The sequence below is a fragment of the Chanos chanos genome, chromosome 9 (genome assembly GCF_902362185.1).
Source record: "Chanos chanos chromosome 9, fChaCha1.1, whole genome shotgun sequence".
In the NCBI taxonomy this organism is placed as follows: domain Eukaryota; kingdom Metazoa; phylum Chordata; class Actinopteri; order Gonorynchiformes; family Chanidae; genus Chanos; species Chanos chanos.
Window position 1 is genome coordinate 80,817 of NC_044503.1, and position 22,231 is coordinate 103,047.

Sequence of the window (22,231 nt, forward strand, 5' to 3'; positions counted from 1 at the left end):
ACGCTACTGTTGGTGTAATTTGTGTAATTTGTTTGCTGTATAGCTGAACTCAGTTGAGCTTGCAGACTCCTCACATTTTTACAGTGCCAATGGGACAGTGTCAAGCAATGTTTTTTACCAACGCTTAATGAAAAACTCCAGTGATTTCTCAAAGGTACAACACTGCTTCTCACAAAACTGCCCAATTCTGTTTGGATTTTTAACGTTCAAAAGCTGACTTGACTTCGCAAGTGTTGTGGCTTTCATGTGTTATCGGAAATATCGGAAATATCGTAAGCACATGAATGGTCAAACAAAGTGGTAATTACTAGTGGGAAAGTCGAATTTTTCTGTGATACCCGAGTTGCCGAGTTGTGACGTAGAGACAGGAAAGGCACTAACAAACCTGGCGCAAGGCATCAACAGATGGTAAGAACTAATATATTTAGTACTATTGTGTCGTGCGTTAAATGTGTATGACAATGCTTCAACAAAGTTCATTTCATGAACAGAAAGTTAGATTTTTTTAAAGATCCTTCCTTATTTGTGCTAAATTTCCCGCCACAGACTTGAATGCGTGACAAATTGTACAGTAATTACGATTTCCAAACTCGGCAGTAGGATCTTAGGAGAAGCACTTGAAGGCAGCATGTAAATCAATGTGGGCGCGGCGTCCTCTGATAGGATAGCTACTGTTCTGTCACCCTACAGGGTGCACGCAGGCGTTGGATGCAAACAAAAGTGTGACCCTGCTTTGACCCATCTCATAAAAAAAAAAAAGATTTAACCACGGCTCAACAAAGAAACCGTGATCACGTCAAAATCGCAGTTAAACAATTATGAAATAATTGTTACAGGCCTAAGGACAACTGCAGGATCAACACTTATAAAATTCACATTTAATGTGGAATGACACTGCCCTGTTTAAGAAAGTCCTGCTTTTCTGTTGGTCTTTTCAGGTGTGAATCATTTGATAGCATTTTTAGGGAAATATCTAGCGTTTATCCCGTTAATCTCCCCCATATAAGAACTATTTAAACAGTCCACATGGGCTCTGTACGATGGCATAGCTGGGCTGGTCAGTGTGCAGGCTTCACTTATTTTATTATGTCTCGAAAGCTTTGCCTTCAGAGGCTATGGGCTGATTCAGAAGCCTTTGACAACTGAAATTGGGGTTAACTGTTTAGGCATTTCATCTTGAAGATCAGTGTGATTTTTCAAACAGTATAGAGACAGGAAGACGGTGAATTTTCTTTGTTGCTGTCATGAGACAGAAAAAGTAATTGTCATGAGATTTAGATACATGGTCTGGATCTCCACGGTGTGTTCTGGGTCGTGGTTTTGAGTGATGGAGCTAACCCTAACCCTATAGCCCCACAGCCCAAAGCCCAAAGCTTTCCTTTCATCATTCTGGATTCTTCTGTTTAGTTTTAGAGGGTTTTGTGTTTGACGTGGTTTTGAATGTTCCAGAAGAAAGGTATTAAAGAAAAGCCACTTTGTACCAGTCACGTTTTCGTTTTTGGCAGGTAAAAATGCTGCTGTGTTCTAGTTTAGAGGCATCTCTGCTTTTTTGTCGTGCTCAAAATATTTGGTGTGAATGAGAGGGAAATTGGCATTTTTGTGTATGGAGTCTTCCTGACAGAGAGCAGAGAATTCCCTCCCTGCAGCGAAGAAAAGCTTTAGTTGAAGGTTTTGAAATTTAATCCTTCTGAGACTTTTTTCGCCGTGGAAAGAGATCCAATTTCTCTGCAAACAGCTCCTGTCAGCTGTCATGTATTAAATGCTAGATTTTTGCCATTTAACAGGGCTAATGTGCACTTTTATTTTTTACATTTTTTTTCTGGCAGTGGCAGATTAATTACCGTTTTTCCTTTGGCTTATTTCTGCTTGCCCCGAGTTTCTCATCACTTGAAATGAGGTTCTAGAAATGGTGTCTATTTTATTCACAGGCCTGTCTGTGCTCCCGTGTCCGGCAGGCGGATTAGTGTGCATGCATAAATATGAAATAAACACACTGACTCTTCACAGAAGCCTTTTAAGTCTGCTCGTCATGTTTAATGAAAGATCTTCAAGGAAAGGAGGAAAGAGATGATGTAATGATTTGAGTCAGCAGTGAATGAGTCCAAGAAGTAAAGTGAAGATCCAGATAATCCAGTGTCTGATGCAACCCCGTCCTTAATTAATGCAATTAAATCAATCGATCAAACCATTTAGGAGAGTGCGAGAGCCACAGCCCTGCATTTTAATGAACTACAAGGCAAAGCGTGTTACTTCCTGAGCCCATCTAGCTGCCACTCTGCTGTATGTATGTAAAGTCTGGTTTGTCTAATTGTTTTTCTCCTCCCCGTTGTCCACACAGAACCAGTGCCGAGATAAGACGTTCCAGTCGGACAGCGAGGGGAACCAGGTGCTTAAAGGACACATGTGAGCTGGACTCTCTTTACCTTTCCTTTGGTATCTGCACGTTAATCTGGCCCACTCTCCCAATGGCACTCTGATTTCTGTCTGTGTGAAAGAAAGACCCGTGTGTCTGTAAACTGGCGTTGAAGTTCAAACTGTTTAATGTAGGTTAAATGCTGTTGTTGAATGCATGGAAGGCATTGGGTCCATTATTGCAATTGCGATGTGATTGTGATGATTGAATGGACTGGCAGGGCATGTTTATGTTTGTGTTGGGTTTTTTTCCCCTTCAGGAACATGGTGACGTGTTTGTCTGTGTCAATGGATGGTATGTTGCTGCTGTCGGGATCCCACGACGAGACAGCCAGACTCTGGGACGTTCAGAGCAAACAGTGTGTCCGCTGCATCTCACACAAAGGTAGGCACCATCCGTCAGAACAACGGATAAGAGGAGAAAAGGAAAAGCTTTCACAGACATAGGGCTGGGTATCGTTAAAGCATTTTAGATACTGGCACCGATACCTTGACTTTGATACCGATTCCTGAACGATACTTTTTTTGCTACCAATTTTATAAAATCCATTTTAACAAAAAGAAAATTTCATTACACATTACAGTACAAACCTTTAGTTTTATTTTTCAGCTCCTTGGCAATTTTACACACTCAAAGCAGTTTCATAACATAAAAAACAAACCTATTTACCACAGCTTGAAGTTGTCTCTTAACATAAAAACAATAAATAAAAATGTATAAAAATCAAACTGGAAACATTCAGATTACCAGACCAGTACTGTACCTCCTGAACCACTGCCGCCCCAACAAAAAATATTAGACTGCAAAGCGCTCTTCGTCCAATTTATCAGTCACAAGACCCGTCCGTCATTTCCCATAACAATCACCATAAATGGAGAAGGTAGCAGTGGAGTTGTGTTAATTTCTGAATTGTGCTGTACTGTACATGACAGTTAAACTGCATCATAACATTCATCTTAAAGAGGCTGTTTGGAGTCAAACTGGACAGATCCTGGGAGTTTCTGGTCTTTGTGTTTACTGCTTATTGTTAGCAAAACTAGCCTGTTAGCTGTTGTTTTGGCAACAAAAGATGCTCTCAACTGCTTTTTGGAACAAACACTGCCAGTGCTTTTTTCTGCACAAAAATGTTCTGGCAGGCCAGTGCTTTTCATTAAAAAAAACAAAAACACTATGTGCGAACACACCCTTGGACATTTTTACACATACTACATGACGCACACTGTAACCAAGCCACGGCTCAAAACACAACAACACACGCACGCGCACGCACACACACACGTGAGCCCCATCTCCGGGCGTAACGTAGTGTTTTTCCTGCATGCCTCTAAGACATGTCCGTTTAACGTTACGTTAGACAGCCAATCACCAGCATTATACATCTTGGTACAAGCATGCTGCATGCTTATTGGCTCACTGACGCTGATGAAATTTACACCTCAGGTATCAAAATTTGGTACCGAATGACAACACAATAGTATCTAAGCAATTCGGTCGGTGCTAAGTTAAATACCCAGCCCTACACAGACCTGAGCTGCCATGGTGGGTTTGAGGTTTTTGTTTCGTTTGTAGACATATACTGTTAGATACTTTGTTAATGTGGTTTTAAAAAAAGAGCTATGTCTCTGTTTCTTTTGCTTCAGCCTCAAAAGTAGGTCCAGGTGTGTCAGAGATCAGCTCTGTCATAGCACTAGACAAAATGCTGACAACTCTCCCGCTCTATACACAGTGTGTTTGGAAAACGTGGAAAAGGCAGAGATGCTACAGGAACAGACTCTCCTGTGCAGGATTCAGACAGCTGGCTTGAGAGTTAACCTAAGCAAAGTCTAATGCATAGTCTAATCACCAGAGCAGCTGTTTAAGGAGAGAGGTTTACTCCAGAGCGCGAGATTAGAAACAGTGATATGCTGCTCACTACACAGATTCACTGAACTGAAGAGCTGGCCACAATGCTTTACCAGGAGGCTCTGACTTCTCAGTGTTGTGCCAGGTAGGGCCTGGGTGTGTTCTCAGGTTTCCAGTCTTTTTCTACATTAAGCTCTAAGCTGATTGGCTTCTCAGTAACGAGCTTCTCTGTAAAAAGCTGGATCTCAGTTGAGGGAGAAATCCTTCCTTCATCTTCCTGCATTGTTTTGTGGTTTTCTTAACTCTAGAATCTGTCATGCTGAAGGCCACAATTGTAGAGATTTAACGAACTATAAATATTCACTCAGATCTAAGCAACAAAAATATTGGCTTCTGATGTTCTATACTTTATTAATTCAAATAGTAACAATTGCTACTGTGTTCAGACTATGCCAAAATAACTTCTAATAACTGTCTGAATCATCTCAACAGTGGCAATATGGAGTCTGCCCAAAATAGCCATGTCCATTTTGGAAGCTTAAGATCACTGGTGGAGTTGGCCCCACTCGTCATGTTTCTAGAAAAGAGCCATTTCTCCCCAGCATCGTCTCTGAGGCCTCTGGTGAATGTTTCCCTGATTTGCTCTCTGGGAGGCTGTCTGAAGGCTTGAGTTGCTCAGCTGCCAATCATCATCACCATGGCGATGCATGGTTTTGTGGTTCAACAGGACCATAAATCAATACTCAGTTAGATGAACATTAATCTGCCACGCCCACTGTTTCAGACCATTCTTTATTCAAGTCAGTGCGTGTGGTGTGTGGCCACTGTCGGTTCCATAGATTTCTGCCGTATTTTAAACCTGCTCCAGTTGTTTGGGGGACATGACTGGTTCTCATACCAGTGTTTCCCAAGCCAAGGCTAAACTTGGGCAGGCCGCCCAGCTATATTAACGGCCGCCCAGCTATATTAACGGCCGCCCAGCTGTATTAACGACCGCCCAGCTATATTAACGACCGCCCAGCTGTATTAACGACCGCCCAGCTGTATTAACGACCGCCCAGCTGTATTAACGGCCGCCCAGCTGTATTAACGACCGCCCAGCTGTATTAACGGCCGCCCAGCTGTATTAACGACCGCCCAGCTGTATTAACGGCCGCCCAGCTGTATTAACGGCCGCCCAGCTATATTAACGACCGCCCAGCTGTATTAACGACCGCCCAGCTGTATTAACGACCGCCCAGCTGTATTAACGACCGCCCAGCTGTATTAACGACCGCCCAGCTGTATTAACGGCCGCCCAGCTATATTAACGACCGCCCAGCTATATTAACGGCCGCCCAGCTGTATTAACGACCGCCCAAGTGTGTTTGGCGACCCATTGTAGCATTTATTTATTTATTTATTTTTTATCCATCTGAGAGAGCGACGCCATTCACGATCGATTAACTAGTGTCTCCCCTCGCTCTACCCCTCCTGTACCTGTTTGTTCTGCTATCGCCAGCAGGGTCACCTGACAATCACACAAACTCCTGTACCTGTTTGTTCTGCTATCGCCAGCAGGGTCACCTGACAATCACACAAACTCCTGTACCTGTTTGTTCTGCTATCGCCAGCAGGGTCACCTGACAATCACACAAACTCCTGTACCTGTTTGTTCTGCTATCGCCAGCAGGGTCACCTGACAATCACACAAACTCCTGTACCTGTTTCTTCTGCTGTCGCCAGAAGGGTCACCTAACAATCACACAAGCTCTGCATTGAAACACAGAGAGAGACGTTCTCTGGTATTGCGTTAAAAGACACGGACACGGTGGATATTTTATAAGCGCAAGATCTGTGAGATTATGTGAAATTAATAGAAATCTTTAGTAAATGAAAATATTGTGTTAAAGGTCACACGTATTTGTTGTTAGTCACACGTGTTAGACCATTTAGTGCCGGCAGGTAATGCTGGCCCTTTCCACCGGCCTCCGCCACCAGTATATGTCACACCTGCGGGAAACACTGACGGCTGGTCAGGGAATAATGGCTAATGTAAATTAATGGAGAGATGATGGTTAAAGTGTGTATATATAATATATATAATGCCAGACTGATGGTTACGAGCCCAGCCTTTTTTTTTAAAAGCAGGACGTAGTAACATAAAAGGCCCACACCGTTCAGTACGCGGAATTTTTTTTTACAAGTTTAATGATGAAAAAAAAAACCCTCACGCTTTCTTCCTCGAAAACAGAAGACAAAATAAAAAAAACCCTCGCGCTTTCTTCCTCGTGCACAAATCAACTTCCCTGGCTCCCGTGAAAAGTAAAAAAAAAAACGTGAGTCTTCCGTTCCACTTTCTAGCTACACTAACTGAACCTAACCTAAGGTGCTCAAAATAAGTGCCCGCCAATACCAGAAATCATACCCGTTTACAGAAACGGGTATGATTTCCGTTTCTAACACAAGAAATTAACTAACAACCACTATAAACCTAAGATATCTCCAGCGTCTGCCCGAGGGAATCGGAGAATGAGAGAGAGAGAGAGCCATCTTGGGACGGGACGCTTAAATAGGAGTAGCCCCGCCCGCAAACGAATCAGCGTGTCAGGCTCCACCTACAGGAGAACAGACAGAGGGAACAGACCGAGGGAACAGACAGACGGAACAGACCGAGGCAGCAGCAACATACAGTTTGGTTATCTACCCCCACACATCGTAACAGTTGGATTTGTTGTAGTGCTGCTAGTCTTTGGAGTAACTCGGCTGCTACTTAATTTAGATAAAGCAGTGCGTTGTTGGACATTGGATATTTTTAAACCCAAACCCCTGCCATGGAGTGACAATTACACCACGCTCTATGGTGGTCGTGCCCTGCGACGGTCCTGCCCTGCGACGGTCCTGCCCTGCGACGGTCCTGCCCTGCGACGGTTGTGCTCTGTGACGGTCGTGCCCTGTGACGGTCGTGCTCTGTGACGGTCGTGCCCTGTGGCGGTCGTGCTCTGTGACGGTCGTGCTCTGTGACGGTCGTGCCCTGTGGCGGTCGTGCCCTGCGGTGGTCGTGCCCTGCGGTGGTCGTGCCCTGTGACGGTCGTGCCCTGTGACGGTCGTGCCCTGTGACGGTCGTGCCCCGGGGCGGTCATGCTCTGTGATCGTCGTGCCATGGAGCGGTCGTGCCCCGGGATGGTCGTGCCCTGTGATGGTCGTGCTCTGTGACGGTTGTGCTCTGTGACGGTCCTGCCCTGTGACGGTCGTGCTCTGTGACGGTCGTGCCCTGCGGCGGTCGTGCCCTGCGGCGGTCGTGCCCTGGGACGGTCGTGCCCTGGGACGGTCGTGCCCTGTGACGGTCCTGCCCTGTGACGGTCGTGCCCTGGGACGGTCGTGCCCTGGGACGGTCGTGCTCTGTGACGGTCGTGCCCTGTGACGGTCGTGCCCTGCGGTGGTCGTGCCCTGTGACGGTCGTGCCCTGTGACGGTCGTGCCCTGGAGCGGTCGTGCCCCGGGGCGGTCATGCTCTGTGATCGTCGTGCCATGGAGCGGTCGTGCCCCGGGGTGGTCGTGCTCTGTGATGGTCGTGCCCTGGAGCGGTCGTGCCCCGGGGCGGTCATGCTCTGCGACGGTCGTGCTCTGCGACGGTCGTGCCCTGGAGCGGTTGTGCCCTGGGGCGGTCATGCTCTGTGACGGTCATGCCCTGGAGCGGTTGTGTCCCGGGGCAGAATAATTATCCTCCAAAGCATCAGTCACTGTGAGAGAAGAAATTGTCTTTCTAAACATTTCTTCACCATTAAAGGTTGCCTTGTTAACACTGTTTAGTAGTGCTGATGTAAAACACTTTTTCAGTGTTAGGTCTTTTTAATGAAAGACTTGGATGAAGAGTTACTTTGGTAATGATCTGATCCATCAGAACAGGTTTTTACACTTCCCAGTTTTCCTCATGTTTTTTTGTCTGGTTTTACCTCCTGTACACTCTGAAAATTTTCATCTAGCCCTGTTCCGTGGGTCCAGTTCCCTGGGAGACGACCTGTTTCCTTGAGTACAGTTCCCTTGGAGACGACCTGTTTCCTTGAGTACAGTTCCCTTGGAGACGACCTGTTTCCTTGAGTACAGTTCCCTTGGAGACGACCTGTTTCCTTGAGTACAGTTCCCTAGGAGACGACCTGTTTCCTCGAGTACAGTTCCCTGGGAGACGAGCTGTTTCATGCCCTGCTGGAGGCTGAAGTGCTCCCAGGTTGCCCACAGCTGTCTCCTGTCAGTGCTTCTCAGTGGAGCAGGCAGTGGTGAGGAGCAGGCAGTGGTGAGGAGGCTTGCTCCCTGTGTTAAGGACAGGGGCTGCATGCTCTGTCAGCCAGCTTTCATCTGAGGAGTTCTGATCTCCTCTCTCTCTCTTTCCCTCTGCATCTCTCTCTCTCTGTTTTTCTCTCTCTGTTTTTCTCTCTCTGTATGGAGAGAAGTGCCGTGAGTCTGTTAACATGCTGGACCTGATTCTCTGGGCTTTGTGTCAACTTGTTTTGATTTATTAGGACAACACTCTTTAGGACAGTGCTTTGATCAGTAGACAGTCCTCTTGTTGATCTAATAATGATATTCCATTTATGTACAGTTTAAATTTCAACCCCCATTGAGAACCTCACCACAGAACCTCAGAGGGCTTACACTCTGTATATTGGGTTTGGGCCCAGAGCTCTTGTGTTCTGCTGGCAAACACAGTTTCTCTCCAATGTTCTCAAACGGATCAAACCACAAACAGCTCTGGCCAGGTCTTTCTTTGCCACTGGAGTCATTTGGCTGTTCAAAGACACTGTTAATCTGTACAAGGCTTTTTCAGTTAATAAAGTCTTAGAGTTGTCGAAAAATCTATCACTGAAAAGCTCTTGGGCAATTTATCAAATGGAAATGCAGAGGGTCATTATTGAAATGTAATGATTAAAGTAATGAATTGGTTTCCTGCCTGCCTCTGCTGCTCAGAGCAGACAGAACAGTGATGATTTTCATAGTCATGCTCTTTCAGAGGACACGCTTTGAGCTGAAATTCTCACATTAGAGACAGCAGAATTATGCTCTTAAAATAAGGGTATTTTTGTTTGTTGTTTGGTTTTTTTGTAATCTTTGGTGCCTCATGGTATGTATTTAAATTGTGCTTTGATGAATAGGCTAAGACAGTGAAGGGCTTCGTTCTGAACTATGATAACTGTGGCTGTGATAAATCTATTGTAGCTTAAGATCTTTCATCAGTTGCCTGCTGTCATGGAAGAGGCCTGTAAGCCCTTTAATCAAACATCTGCCTCTCAGCTTTGAACCTTTAACTAGTCACATGTCTGCCTTTCAACCACTTGATTCTCACCCTTTTCTCTGTGTAACAGTGCTCTGTGTAAACTGGGTTTGTGTAACAGTGCTCTGTGTGTAGTGTGTGTCGTGTCTGTTGTGGAGTGAGAGTGTGGTGTGTGTGTGTGTGTGTAGTGTTTGTTGTGGAGTGAGAGTGTGTGGTGTGTGTAGTGTCTGTTGTGGAGTGAGAGTGTGTTGTGTTTGTTGTGGTGTGCGTGTGTGTAGTGTTTGTTGTGTCTGGTGCGGTTTAGTGTTGTGCGTGTAGTGTCTGTTGTGGTGTTGTGTGTGTAGTGTCTTATGGAGTGAGAGTGTGTTGTGCGTGTAGTGTCTGTTATGGAGTGAGAGTGTGGTGTGTGTGTGTGTAGTGTTGTGTCTGGTGTGGTGTGGTGTGTGTGTGTGTGTGTGTGTGTGTGTAGTGTTTGTTGTGGTGTTGTGTGTGTGTAGTGTGTTGTGTATGTAGTGTATGTTGTGGTGTTGTGTGTGTGTGTAGTGTGTTGTGTGTGTGTGTTTAGTGTGTGTTGTGTGTGTTGTGGTGTTGTGGTGTTGTGTGTGTGTGGTGTGTGTTGTGCGTGTAGTGTATGTTGAGTTCTATGAGATGTAGTCCAGTCTGTGTCTGCATTATGACAGCAGGACGTTGGTTGGACAGTACTGCTGTGGATGTACGACCATGTGTGAGTAGCCAAAGCTATTAATGTGATGTCAGCGCTGTGCGTCAGTGCTAAAAAATCGATATTTGTAATTGAGTGAGAGATAATTAGCCAGTCCTGATCACCCACAACAAGGCATAAATACACTGTCCAACTTACCCATCACGCAAACAGCAAATTAAAGAGCTTAATGTTTGTCAGCATTTAATGCACATAGGTTTGACACATTTTGCCACCTGCTTTCCATCATAGATCCCTCTGAAGCCTGTACCCAGTGCTGGGCTGTGGACTTGAAGTCCACTGGTTCTGACTGGAATGAAGGGCTGACGAATGAGTGTTTCCCAGCAGACTGAGGAGCCGAAATCTGCTGACAAACAGCCGTGTGGATCCGTTCATTTAGTTGCTTTGAGATGGGACTGTATGAATCAGTATTTAGTGTTCAGTATTTCAGTATTCAGCATGTGTAACATCTCTCCAACACTTGACTGACTTTGTTCATGAGATACTCATCTGCATTGTTTGACTGAAGATTATGTTTGTGTTTTTCTTTACTCAGTGTTTCCTGTTAGGGTTAGGGTCAGTTGTCTGACACATACACCATGTAGATCTTTTTTTTTTTTTATATATATATATAAATATTTTGTACTTTCTCTATGTACATAACTGTCCCTCATGCACACACACACACACACACACACACACACACACAGACACACACACACACACAGACACAGACACACACACACAGACACACACACACACACAACACCGCACCAGACTCAACAAACACGAGATTCAACAAACACCACACACACACACACACACACACACTCGCGCACACACACACACAGGTGCGAATACAGTGGGATAAGCTACTTTGTCCATTCATCCCTTTTCATTTTGACTGTGCGAGTACTTTTGATTTTAATCTTATTTTAGAAACAGACAACTTTACACTTATATTCAGGCTTCACTTAGAATGTCCAGCTCTTGGCCAGTGCAGTCTGTCTCAGTCCCACGTGGGCACACACTGCAGAGTGTAAATGATGAGCTGAAGTGAAAAGTCATGCACACTGTGCTCTTGAACAGTCTCCCTCTAAGTAAACCCTTATTTAGTCAGCAAAAAGCCATTTCATTAAGGACTGGCTGTGTGGTGTTGAAGGGTCCAGGTGAAATGAACTGTATCTTGTACATGAGTTTAAATAGATGTTCTGTTTATGAGAGAAGATTTGTGATAAATGTTAAATTTAATGCAAGCTGAGCCACCTGGGCTAACATTCATTTGTTACACCTGTCCTGGTTTGTCTCTCCTGGTTTGTCTCTCCTGGTTTGTTTTTGAAAGCTCTTTCTAATGTTGCAGTCTTTTGCCACTTTCGTGTTGTTAGAGAACAGATAACAATTATGACTGGCCATGAAGTTTCAGGATGGAATTTCGTTCTGGGCTGTGCTCAGCATGTTCTGGTTGTTAGGGTATGTAACTGTGAGTGTGTGTGTGCATAATTAGAATATCAATGTAATGTGGTCCTCTGTAATTAGACTGTGTGTGTGTGTGTGTGTGTGTGTGTGTGTGATTAGAACATGACTGTAATTTGTTGCCCTATAAGTGGAGTTTGTGTGTAATGTGTGTGCAGTGTGTCTGTGCACGCACGTACATAATGTGTGTGTCATTAAACATGAATGTAATGTGCTCCACTGTAATCTGTAAGTGAACAGTAGACTGTGTGTGTGTGTGCTTGTGAGAGAGAGAGTGATTAGAAGATGACTGTAATTTGTTCCCCTGTAAGTGGAGTGTGTGTGTGCGTGTGCGTGTAATTTGCATAATGAGAAAACGAAAGTAATGTTTGCCTCTGTAAGGGGTCAGCCTGGCCCCTGATGTCCTTTGACCTGTTGTCTGTGAAGACCATCCTTAGACTACGAGCAGAATTTGAGTAAGACTGTGAACATAATCTTTCTCTCATGGGCTCTTTCTCTTGACATCTGCTTTAGAATAGTCTGCAGGACAGGCCTGTTGCCAGGTTCTTTTCTCTTCCAAGGGGACTTGCCCTGGTGAGAGAGTTGTATGGACGCTCCAGTGCATTAAACAGGCAGCGGGCCACACCAGTCACACACTGTAATGTTGTATTGCTTACTGAGAGTATATTTCTGCCTTGTCTTAACGGTGCTTCAGGACTGTATTTCATCACAGTACATGACGTTATGTATGAACCGTGTTGGAGAAAGCTGGACGGTTGTGCTGTCAGTATGAATGGACCGTGGAACAGTTTTAGGGTCACAGGTCAGATTCGGATTATGATTTGGGTTTGGATTAGACAGGGTTAGGGTTACAGGTCAGATTCGGATTATGGTTTGGGTTTGGATTAGACAGGGTTAGGGTTCAGGTTCAGATAAGACAGGGTTAGGGTTTCTGATTACACACTGTTTCTGTCTGCCTTTGCTTGTGTGGAAAAGCTGTGTGATTCATGTGAATGTCTCTGTTTGAGATAAAGAGATTGATTTTCTCTAACATACTTGAAGAATTGTTGGGTGTGAGAACCTCTGAAGATTCTTGATTCTGTTCATTAATCTCTGAACTGTGAACACTCTGCGTGAAAAGACTTAGTGAAAGGCTTCTCCAGTAGCCAGTTTCAGCACAAGATGCTTTTATCTGGTGAGACAGATGAGTCGTCTTGGACCCAGGAATCTGTCCCTGAAAAAGTTTCAAGTTCAAGTTTAAGTTTATTTAGAGCCCAATATCACTGTTTACAGTCTCAAAGGGCTTTACATGCCCACAGGATTACAACAGAACAGAGCAGGGTGGCACCCCCTGACTTGATCCTCATAGCAGGCAAGAAAAAACTCCTCAAAAAACCCAGACGTTAGGGAAAAATAGGAGAAAACTGCGCCAGCCAGCGATTCAGTGGCAATGATCTACTATATCTTTCGTCGTTACCCCTAGCTGGTAGAGGGCCAGAGACAATTAATCAATGCCGACACATCTTTCTGGCGAAGTCACAAGTCCTAGCTATGTTGACTTTTGTGACTTCAGATTGCCTCATTCTAATATCGTTGGTGCCGACATGAATAACGATATTGTCATAGCTAGTGTCTGTGTGGTGTGCCTTATCGATACGGCTATTCCTGTTTGCCAGCACCCTAAGGTTACCTTCTATGTCGGGAGCTCTGGCCCCGGAGAGACAGTTAACAGTCGCTGGCGTTGCTAATCTAATCCCTCGGGTCACTGAGTCCCCTATAACTAAGGTACGGGGCTTGGGGCGGTCGTGGGAGGTGGAGGACCCGGGCCGGCAAGCAGGAGAAACAAGAGTAGCATAGCGATTCACCACCGGCAGCGGTTGTGAGTCGGGCCGTACGGATGACGGCTGGTGTCGGCGTCGGCGAGACCTCCTGCCACTCACGACCGTAACAAACTCCTTTTCTGCCGGCGAAACTGCACTAAAGGGAGAGACTGAGCCGCTAATCGGCTCAGAGGCTAAACTAATGCTATCTGGGGTGCCCGTCGTATCTACAGTAATAAAACTAGGGCTAGCGCTGCCTTGTTCTAGCTGACGGACACGTCTCTCTAGGAGAGACAACTTCTCTACGAGAGCGAGGCAGAGAGAGCAAGGCATAGTGGCAGATAAAGAGAGGTAACGTAAACGTGAACTATCAACACACTATTGCTGTGCAAATAAGGTTAGCAAGAATGCTAGGCTGGTGTTACCACGCTAGCAGCCAAACAGCAGAAAGAATGTGTTGATAGGTAACGTTAACGAAGCAGACACATAGCGAGATTAAAACAAGCACACAATATTACAAGATTACAAGTGCAGCACAACGTAAATGTTAGAGACAGACCGTAGAGCAGTGACGATAATCAGCACAACAGCGGCAGCAGGCTTGCACAGGTACGAACCGGAAACCTGTAAAGGTGAACAAGTTGCTCCAATCCGCCCCAATGCAAAAACTATCATACTTCCCAGTGGAGCCATGGTAGGAAAACCACCTCAGCACTCACATAAGGACAGTAGAGGGCAGGGAGTTTAGCTGATATTGAGCTGATTGGCTGACTAGTAGTGAGCTGATTGGATGGCTGATAGTTACCTGATTGGATGGCTGATAGTGAGCTGATTGGTTGGCTGATAATGAGATGATTGGTTGGATCATAGTGATAGTGGGGCCGGGAGGGTCTACAAATAGGCTCGTCCCACAGGTTTCAGGTGCCCCAAGTCTACTAATTAACGGGTTAGAGAATAACAAAACAAAACAAACAAAAACATAATCGCCACCAGGGGGGTATTTCGGAAAGCAGGTTTAGTGAAAATTCAGAGTTAGTTAACTTAGAGTGAGTAGTAAACCTCCTAATAGAAGAGTCCTGTGGCTTCATTCTCCTAGCAAATCAAAGCCATAGGGCTCTTCTATTAGGATGTTTACTACTCTCTCTAAGTTAACTAACTCTGAGTTTTCACTAAACCTGCTTTCTGAAATACCCCCCAGTAGGGGCTGTCAGTGCTGCCTAGCTGCTATTATTTAGGTGGCCACCAGGACTGGGGGACGTAACAGAGAGCTTGTGGAAGGAAGTGGATTTACTGAAAATGGATTTACTGAAAAGAGAAATACCAAGATAGCAGTCACCCCTTTACATTTGTAATCTGAACCTTATGAAAATTCAATCATTTATAGCTAATTATCAGGAATTAGCCCACTCTCCAAAACAGTCTTATGTGCATTAATTCATCAGATCATGTGTTTTCCAAGTTTACCTTCATTTTGATAAGACTCATATTGACAAGATAGCACAGCATTGTCCATTTACACTCATAATCCACTTTATTATACTGACCATGGACCTGTGCTCATGCCACTTTGAGGAATAATTACCTTAAAGGTGCATAATATATGTGTATGTAGTTACAGACTGCAGCTCATCTGTCGTCATGCAGTTTGTCAGCCTCTCTCCTTCCCCTTCATCACTGTTAGGATGATAGTGGTAGATGAAGGAAAGGTACTGACATACACTGTGAGGATGATAGTGGTAGATGAAGGAAAGGCACTGACATACACTGTTAGGATGATAGTGGTACATGAAGGAAAGGTACTGACATACACTGTTAGGATGATAGTGGTAGAGTAGGGAAAGGTACTGACATACACTGTTAGGATGATAGTGGTACATGAAGGAAAGGTACTGACATACACTGTTAGGATGATAGTGGTACATGAAGGAAAGGTACTGACATACACTGTTAGGATGATAGTGGTAGAGTAGGGAAAGGTACTGACATACACTGTGAGGATGATAGTGGTAGATGAGGGAAAGGCACTGACATACACTGTGAGGATGATAGTGGTAGATGAAGGAAAGGCACTGACATACACTGTTAGGATGATAGTGGTTGATGAAGGAAAGGTACTGACATACACTGTTATGATGTTAGTGGTAGATGAAGGAAAGGCACTGACATACACTGTGAGGATGATAGTGGTAGATGAAGGAAAGGCACTGACATACACTGTGAGGATGATAGTGGTAGATGAGGGAAAGGTACTGACATACACTGTTAGGATGATAGTGGTAGAGTAGGGAAAGGTACTGACATACACTGTGAGGATGATAGTGGTAGATGAGGGAAAGGCACTGACATACACTGTGAGGATGATAGTGGTAGATGAAGGAAAGGCACTGACATACACTGTGAGGATGATAGTGGTACATGAAGGAAAGGTACTGACATACACTGTTATGATGTTAGTGGTAGATGAAGGAAAGGTACTGACATACACTGTGAGGATGATAGTGGTAGAGTAGGGAAAGGCACTGACATACACTGTGAGGATGATAGTGGTAGAGTAGGGAAAGGTACTGACATACACTGTTAGGATGATATTGGTAGATGAGGGAAAGGTACTGACATACACTGTGAGGATGATAGTGGTAGATGAGGGAAAGGCACTGACATACACTGTGAGGATGATAGTGGTAGATGAGGGAAAGGTACTGACATACACTGTGAGGATGATAGTGGTAGATGAAGGAAAGGTACTGACATACACTGTGAGGATGATAGTGGTAGATGAGGGAAAGGTACTGACATACACTGTTAGGATGATAGTGGTAGATGAGGGAAAGGTACTGACATACACTGTTAGGATGATAGTGGTAGATGAAGGAAAGGCACTGACATACACTGTGAGGATGATAGTGGTAGAGTAGGGAAAGGCACTGACATACACTGTTAGGATGATAGTGGTAGAGTAGGGAAAGGCACTGACATACACTGTGAGGATGATAGTGGTAGATGAGGGAAAGGTACTGACATACACTGTGAGGATGATAGTGGTAGATGAGGGAAAGGTACTGACATACACTGTGAGGATGATAGTGGTAGATGAGGGAAAGGTACTGACATACACTGTGAGGATGATAGTGGTAGAGTAGGGAAAGGTACTGACATACACTGTGAGGATGATAGTGGTAGATGAAGGAAAGGCACTGACATACACTGTGAGGATGATAGTGGTAGAGTAGGGAAAGGTACTGACATACACTGTGAGGATGATAGTGGTAGATGAGGGAAAGGTACTGACATACACTGTTAGGATGATAGTGGTAGATGAAGGAAAGGCACTGACATACACTGTGAGGATGATAGTGGTAGAGTAGGGAAAGGTACTGACATACACTGTGAGGATGATAGTGGTAGATGAGGGAAAGGCACTGACATACACTGTGAGGATGATAGTGGTAGATGAAGGAAAGGCACTGACATACACTGTGAGGATGATAGTGGTAGAGTAGGGAAAGGTACTGACATACGTATGAGGTGCTGGAGGGTTGTGTCTCTTTAAGAAGGGATTTGGTGAGCTCTTGCGAGAGAAAGGGAGCTCGTTAAAGGCTTCACCGTTAACGTACGCAGCACCATATTGGTTAACGTCGTTTTTGGTATCAACTCCCCATTCCTCATCGTTATTCCCCACTGGATGGTCGGGTTTGCTTTACTGGAGTCTTTTGCACACTTGTCGGATTGCCACCACCACCACGACTGAACTGGAAAGACAGCGTTTGGGTTCACCGAGCGTGATGCATAGACATGAGCGCTGGTTTGGTTGAATGAGTCACAGTCGAGTGTCCAGCATTTCTTCTCCTAACAATCACTGGTCAGTTTCTGGCCACAAGACCACTGTTGACTGGATTTGTGTGGTAGGTCTCAACGCACCAGTGACTCTGACAGGGTAGTGACAATGTAATGCTAATGTAATTATGAGAAAATCAGACTGTATTTATGCAAACAATTTGTATTATCCTTAATATCAAAAACTTTAAATACGTTGTCTGATTGGCAGGTAGGTCATGTGGTCTGAATGTGGCATCTCTCGTTCAGGTCCTGTTACCAACGCCGCCATTGTCCCAGCGCCTGCCAACATGTTTCTCCCGGACAGCCGACCCAGTATCCCTTTACCACGGTTTAGCCGCCACCTCAACCCTTCAGAGCAGGGCGAGGGAGCAGGCCCTGGGGGAGTGTACTTACGCTTGGGACCAAACACACAGGTACTAAACTCCTCCATCCAAACACAGGTACTAAACTCCTCCATCCAAACACAGGTACTAAACTCCTCTATCCACACACAGGTACTACACTCCTCTGTCCAAACACACAGGTACTAAACTCCTCCATCCACACACAGGTACTACATTCCTCTATCCAAACACACAGGTACTACACTCCTCTATCCAAACACACAGGTACTACACTCCTCTATCCAAACACACAGGTACTACACTCCTCTATCCAAACACACAGGTACTAAACTCCTCCATCCACACACACAGGTACTACACTCCTCCATCCAAACACACGGGTACTAAACCTCTCTATCGACACACAGGTACTAAACCCCTCTATCCACATACACACAAGTGCTAAAATGCTTTATCCAAACACACAGGTACTAAACCGCTCCATCCACACACAAGTGCCAAAACCCTTTATCCAAACACAGACGTACTAAACTCCTCTATCCAAACATACAGACACTGTTTAAAAAAGGTATTTTTCCAGCAGATCAGTTTAGCTCCCACAGAAGTTTAATCTTACCAAACATAACCAGAGCAGAGTTTGAAGTGTTCACATCAGAGTATGAGTAGTAAGTGATGAATCAAATTGTCTTGGGCTTGTTGAAGCAGTGACGCTGTCCTGGTAGCGGTGACGCTGTCCTTTTAGCGGTGACTCTGTCCAGGTAGCGGTGACGCTGTCCTGGTAGCAGTGACTCTGTCCAGGTAGCGGTGACGCTGTCCTGGTAGCAGTGACTCTGTCCAGGTAGCGGTGACGCTGTCCTGGTAGCAGTGACTCTGTCCAGGTAGCGGTGACGCTGTCCAGGTAGCGGTGACGCTGTCCTGGTAGCGGTGACGCTGTCCTGGTAGCGGTGACGCTGTCCTGGTAGCGGTGACGCTGTCCAGGTAGCGGTGACGCTGTCCAGGTAGCGGTGACTCTGTCCGGCAGCGGTGATGCTGTCCAGGTAGCGGTGACGCTGTCCAGGTAGCAGTACTTATAATTACTTTAACAGTATGAGGAATGGTAGGTGTGTTGCTATGAAACGTCTGTTTGCAGCCTCAGGTAATCCTCCTTGTGTGAAAATCAGTCACAGCACTGGAAGTGAAATGCCATGGCAGGATCATAAATAAGCCTTCACCTGTGCACTGTCTCTATCTCTCCATTCTGCCATTTTAGTCCTCACTGCACACTCTCTCTCTCTGTCTCCTTATCGTCCTCTCCTGTTCCTGCACACAGGTCTCTTATTTACACTCAGACTAATCTGGAACTCCTGGAAGTGCTCTCCCGTCTGTTAAAATTGCCTTTTCTACTTCTGCGGAGACTGAGAGAAACTAATACAAATGAGTAGACAGCCGCTTTGATGCTAATGTGAGTGGAGAGAGCGAGGACGACAGTAGTGGTTTTACCCTGAGCCGAGATCACGCACACTCCACTCAGCCTGTGGCACTGATAATAAACCCTGAAATCCGCCGCACTCTTCCTGAGGAGTTGTGGCAGTGATGTGTTTTGTGCTGTGTGAGGGAAAAGCTTCCACCTCATCACAACTGACTCTCTGTTCAGGTCAAAGGTCAGAAGGTCTTGGAGCAGACAGGATTGTATTTGGGATGTGTATCTCCTCTCTCTCTCCTCTCTCTCTCTCTGAGCGTCTGTCTGTGAGTGTGTGTGTGTGTGTGTGTCTGTCTGTCTGTGAGTGTGTTTGTGTGTGTGTGTGTGTGTGTGTGTCTGTCTGTGAGTGTGTGTGTATCTCCTCTCTCCTAATTGAACAGAGTGTGGGCAGAGATGAGAGGCACAGGTAGACACCGATGCTTAAAGACTCTAAACTGTTCTCTCTCCTCTCTCTCTCTCTCTCTCTCTCTAAGTGTCTATCTGTGTGTGTGCCTTTGTGTGTGTGTGTGTGTGTGTGTGTGAGAGTGTGTGTGTGTGTGTGTGTGTGTCTGTGAGTGTGTGTGTGTGTGTGTGTGTGTGTCTGTGAGTGTGTGTGTGTGTGTGTGTGTGTCTGTCTGTGTGTGTGTGTCTGTGTGTGTCTGTCTGTGTGTGTGTGTCTGTGTGTGTCTGTGTGTGTCTGTCTGTGTGTGTCTGTGTGTGTGTGTGTCTGTGTGTGTGTCTGTGTGTGTGTGTGTGTGTGTGTGTCTGTGAGTGTGTGTGTGTGTGTGTCTGTGAGTGTGTGTGTGTGTGTGTGCGCGCTTGCATTAGAGCGTTATCTCTCTAAGGGAAGAAAGTGCTTGTGTAGAGATAGTGTAAAGATTTGGCTCCTGTGAGGGGGGATAAGCTGTTGGACAGGGCTTCCCTCCACCAACCACCACTCAGCATTTCTGTCACAGCCGTGATTCAGAGCCGAACAACTGATTCAAATCATCAAAAAGCAGAAACTACTGACAGTTGAAATCAGGGCTGCATGATTATGCTGTTCCCATGTTTTGTTTGTGGGGTTTAATGTTTGGTAAAGCCTAAACTTGGGAATGTCGCCTAAGGAATGGGTTAGGGTTAGGGTTAGGGTTGGGGTTAATTTGTACTGAGACGACATGAATCTGTAATTCATGGTGCTGTTTAAAAACCTCTCATTCTGTAGTGACACTGGTAGTTTATATTATCAGCTGAGCTGAAATGTCCCAACGAACCCCTCTGGGATTGAAAAAGGCATGAAAAAACACACACACACACACACACTCCTACATGCCCCATCTCTTAATGAATTTAGAGATGAAAGACTTTTTAATTATTGATTTCTGTTTTGGACAGGTCCCAGAGGAGACGTATTTGGAAAAAGCTGACAAGTTGCACTCTCTCATGTGTGCTGTTACAGACAAGGTGAGTGCAAGTTTAGGGGTGAGTGCAGAGGGCTGTGTGAGAGAGAGAGAGAGAGAGAGAGAGAAAGAGAGAGAGAGTATGGAAATGTATAGGAGTGTGTGACACTTTGACTTTGTTAAAGGGATTTGTGTGTTGTGCAGTTGGGGTCAATGTAAGTGAGACAGGCAAGTCCGGGTCCACGGCAGGAAGAGCAGCTAAAGGGATTAGTCTCAGTCCATGTGAAAGGACTGATTCCCCTGCCTGCCAAAAGCCTGCGCTGTTTATTTAGAGGAATGTGCAGATAAATAAAGAAAAGTCTGGAAGGCTCGGTGCCGTGGTCTGTTAATCTGGGGAAATGTGCACCGCTGTCATCCTCTGTGCGCAAGCTCTGCACAATTCACCACAATGACCACGCCCAGTTCCACAGGCGGAGATCAGGCACATCTTCAGCGAGAGGTGATGACCTCACCAGTTTGCCAGTTCATCTTACATACACACAGGCACAGACACTGACAGTGTGTCTTACATACACACAGGCACAGACACTGACAGTGTGTCTTACACACACACAGGCACAGACAGTGTGTCTTACATACACAGACACTGAAAGTGTGTCTTACATACACAGAGGCACTGACACTCAAAGTGTGTCTTACATACACACAGGCACTGACACTGAAAGTGTGTCTTACATACACAGACACTGAAAGTGTGTCTTACATACACACAGGCACTGACACTGAAAGTGTGTCTTACATACACACAGGGACAGACACTGACAGTGTGTCTTACATACACACAGGGACAGACACTGACAGTGTGTCTTACATACACAGACACTGAAAGTGTGTCTTACATACACACAGGCACAGACACTGAAAGTGTGTCTTACATACACACAGGCACTGACACTGAAAGTGTGTCTTACATACACACAGGCACTGACACTGAAAGTGTGTCTTACATACACACAGGCACTGACACTGAAAGTGTGTCTTACATACACACAGGGACAGACACTGACAGTGTGTCTTACATACACACAGGCACAGACACTGACAGTGTGTCTTACATACACAGACACTGAAAGTGTGTCTTACATACACACAGGCACAGACACTGAAAGTGTGTCTTACATACACACAGGCACTGACACTGAAAGTGTGTCTTACATACACACAGGCACTGACACTGAAAGTGTGTCTTACATACACACAGGCACTGACACTGAAAGTGTGTCTTACATACACACAGGCACTGACACTGAAAGTGTGTCTTACATACACACAGGCACAGACACTGACAGTGTGTCTTACATACACACAGGCACAGACACTGAAAGTGTGTCTTACATACACACAGGCACAGACACTGAAAGTGTGTCTTACATACACACAGGCACAGACACTGAAAGTAAGATGTAGGCTAAGTGAGGAAGACCACCCTTATACTACCAGTTCTGTGCACAAAAATCTGGGACAAATCTCATATTGATTCAGCAAGGGACAGTGCTTTTTTTTTTCCAATACGGCACGATCCCGTTATGCATGGGACAACCCTAAACATTAGTGTCTCTTTTCTGTTAACAAGTAGTTGCCTAAAGTTTACTTTCTTTTAGTCTTTGATCTGTTAGTGTGTATAGATTTTATTTAAATGTAAATACAGATCTTAATGTTATGATAGTATTAGGGCCACATTGAGGGGAAAAAGAATTCT

General features: G+C 45.3%; 1 protein-coding gene across 1 annotated transcript in view; it reads left to right on the forward strand.

The window, feature by feature from the left end:
- Positions 1-22,231, forward strand: part of wdr18 (WD repeat domain 18) — a 43,491-nt gene that overhangs the window by 20,651 nt on the left and 609 nt on the right. Inside the window, exons 6-9 of the mRNA XM_030784079.1 lie at positions 2,339-2,403; positions 2,673-2,797; positions 17,558-17,724; positions 20,468-20,536. Coding sequence (XP_030639939.1) covers positions 2,339-2,403; positions 2,673-2,797; positions 17,558-17,724; positions 20,468-20,536 — 426 coding nt within the window. The remainder of the gene's footprint in view (positions 1-2,338; positions 2,404-2,672; positions 2,798-17,557; positions 17,725-20,467; positions 20,537-22,231) is intronic.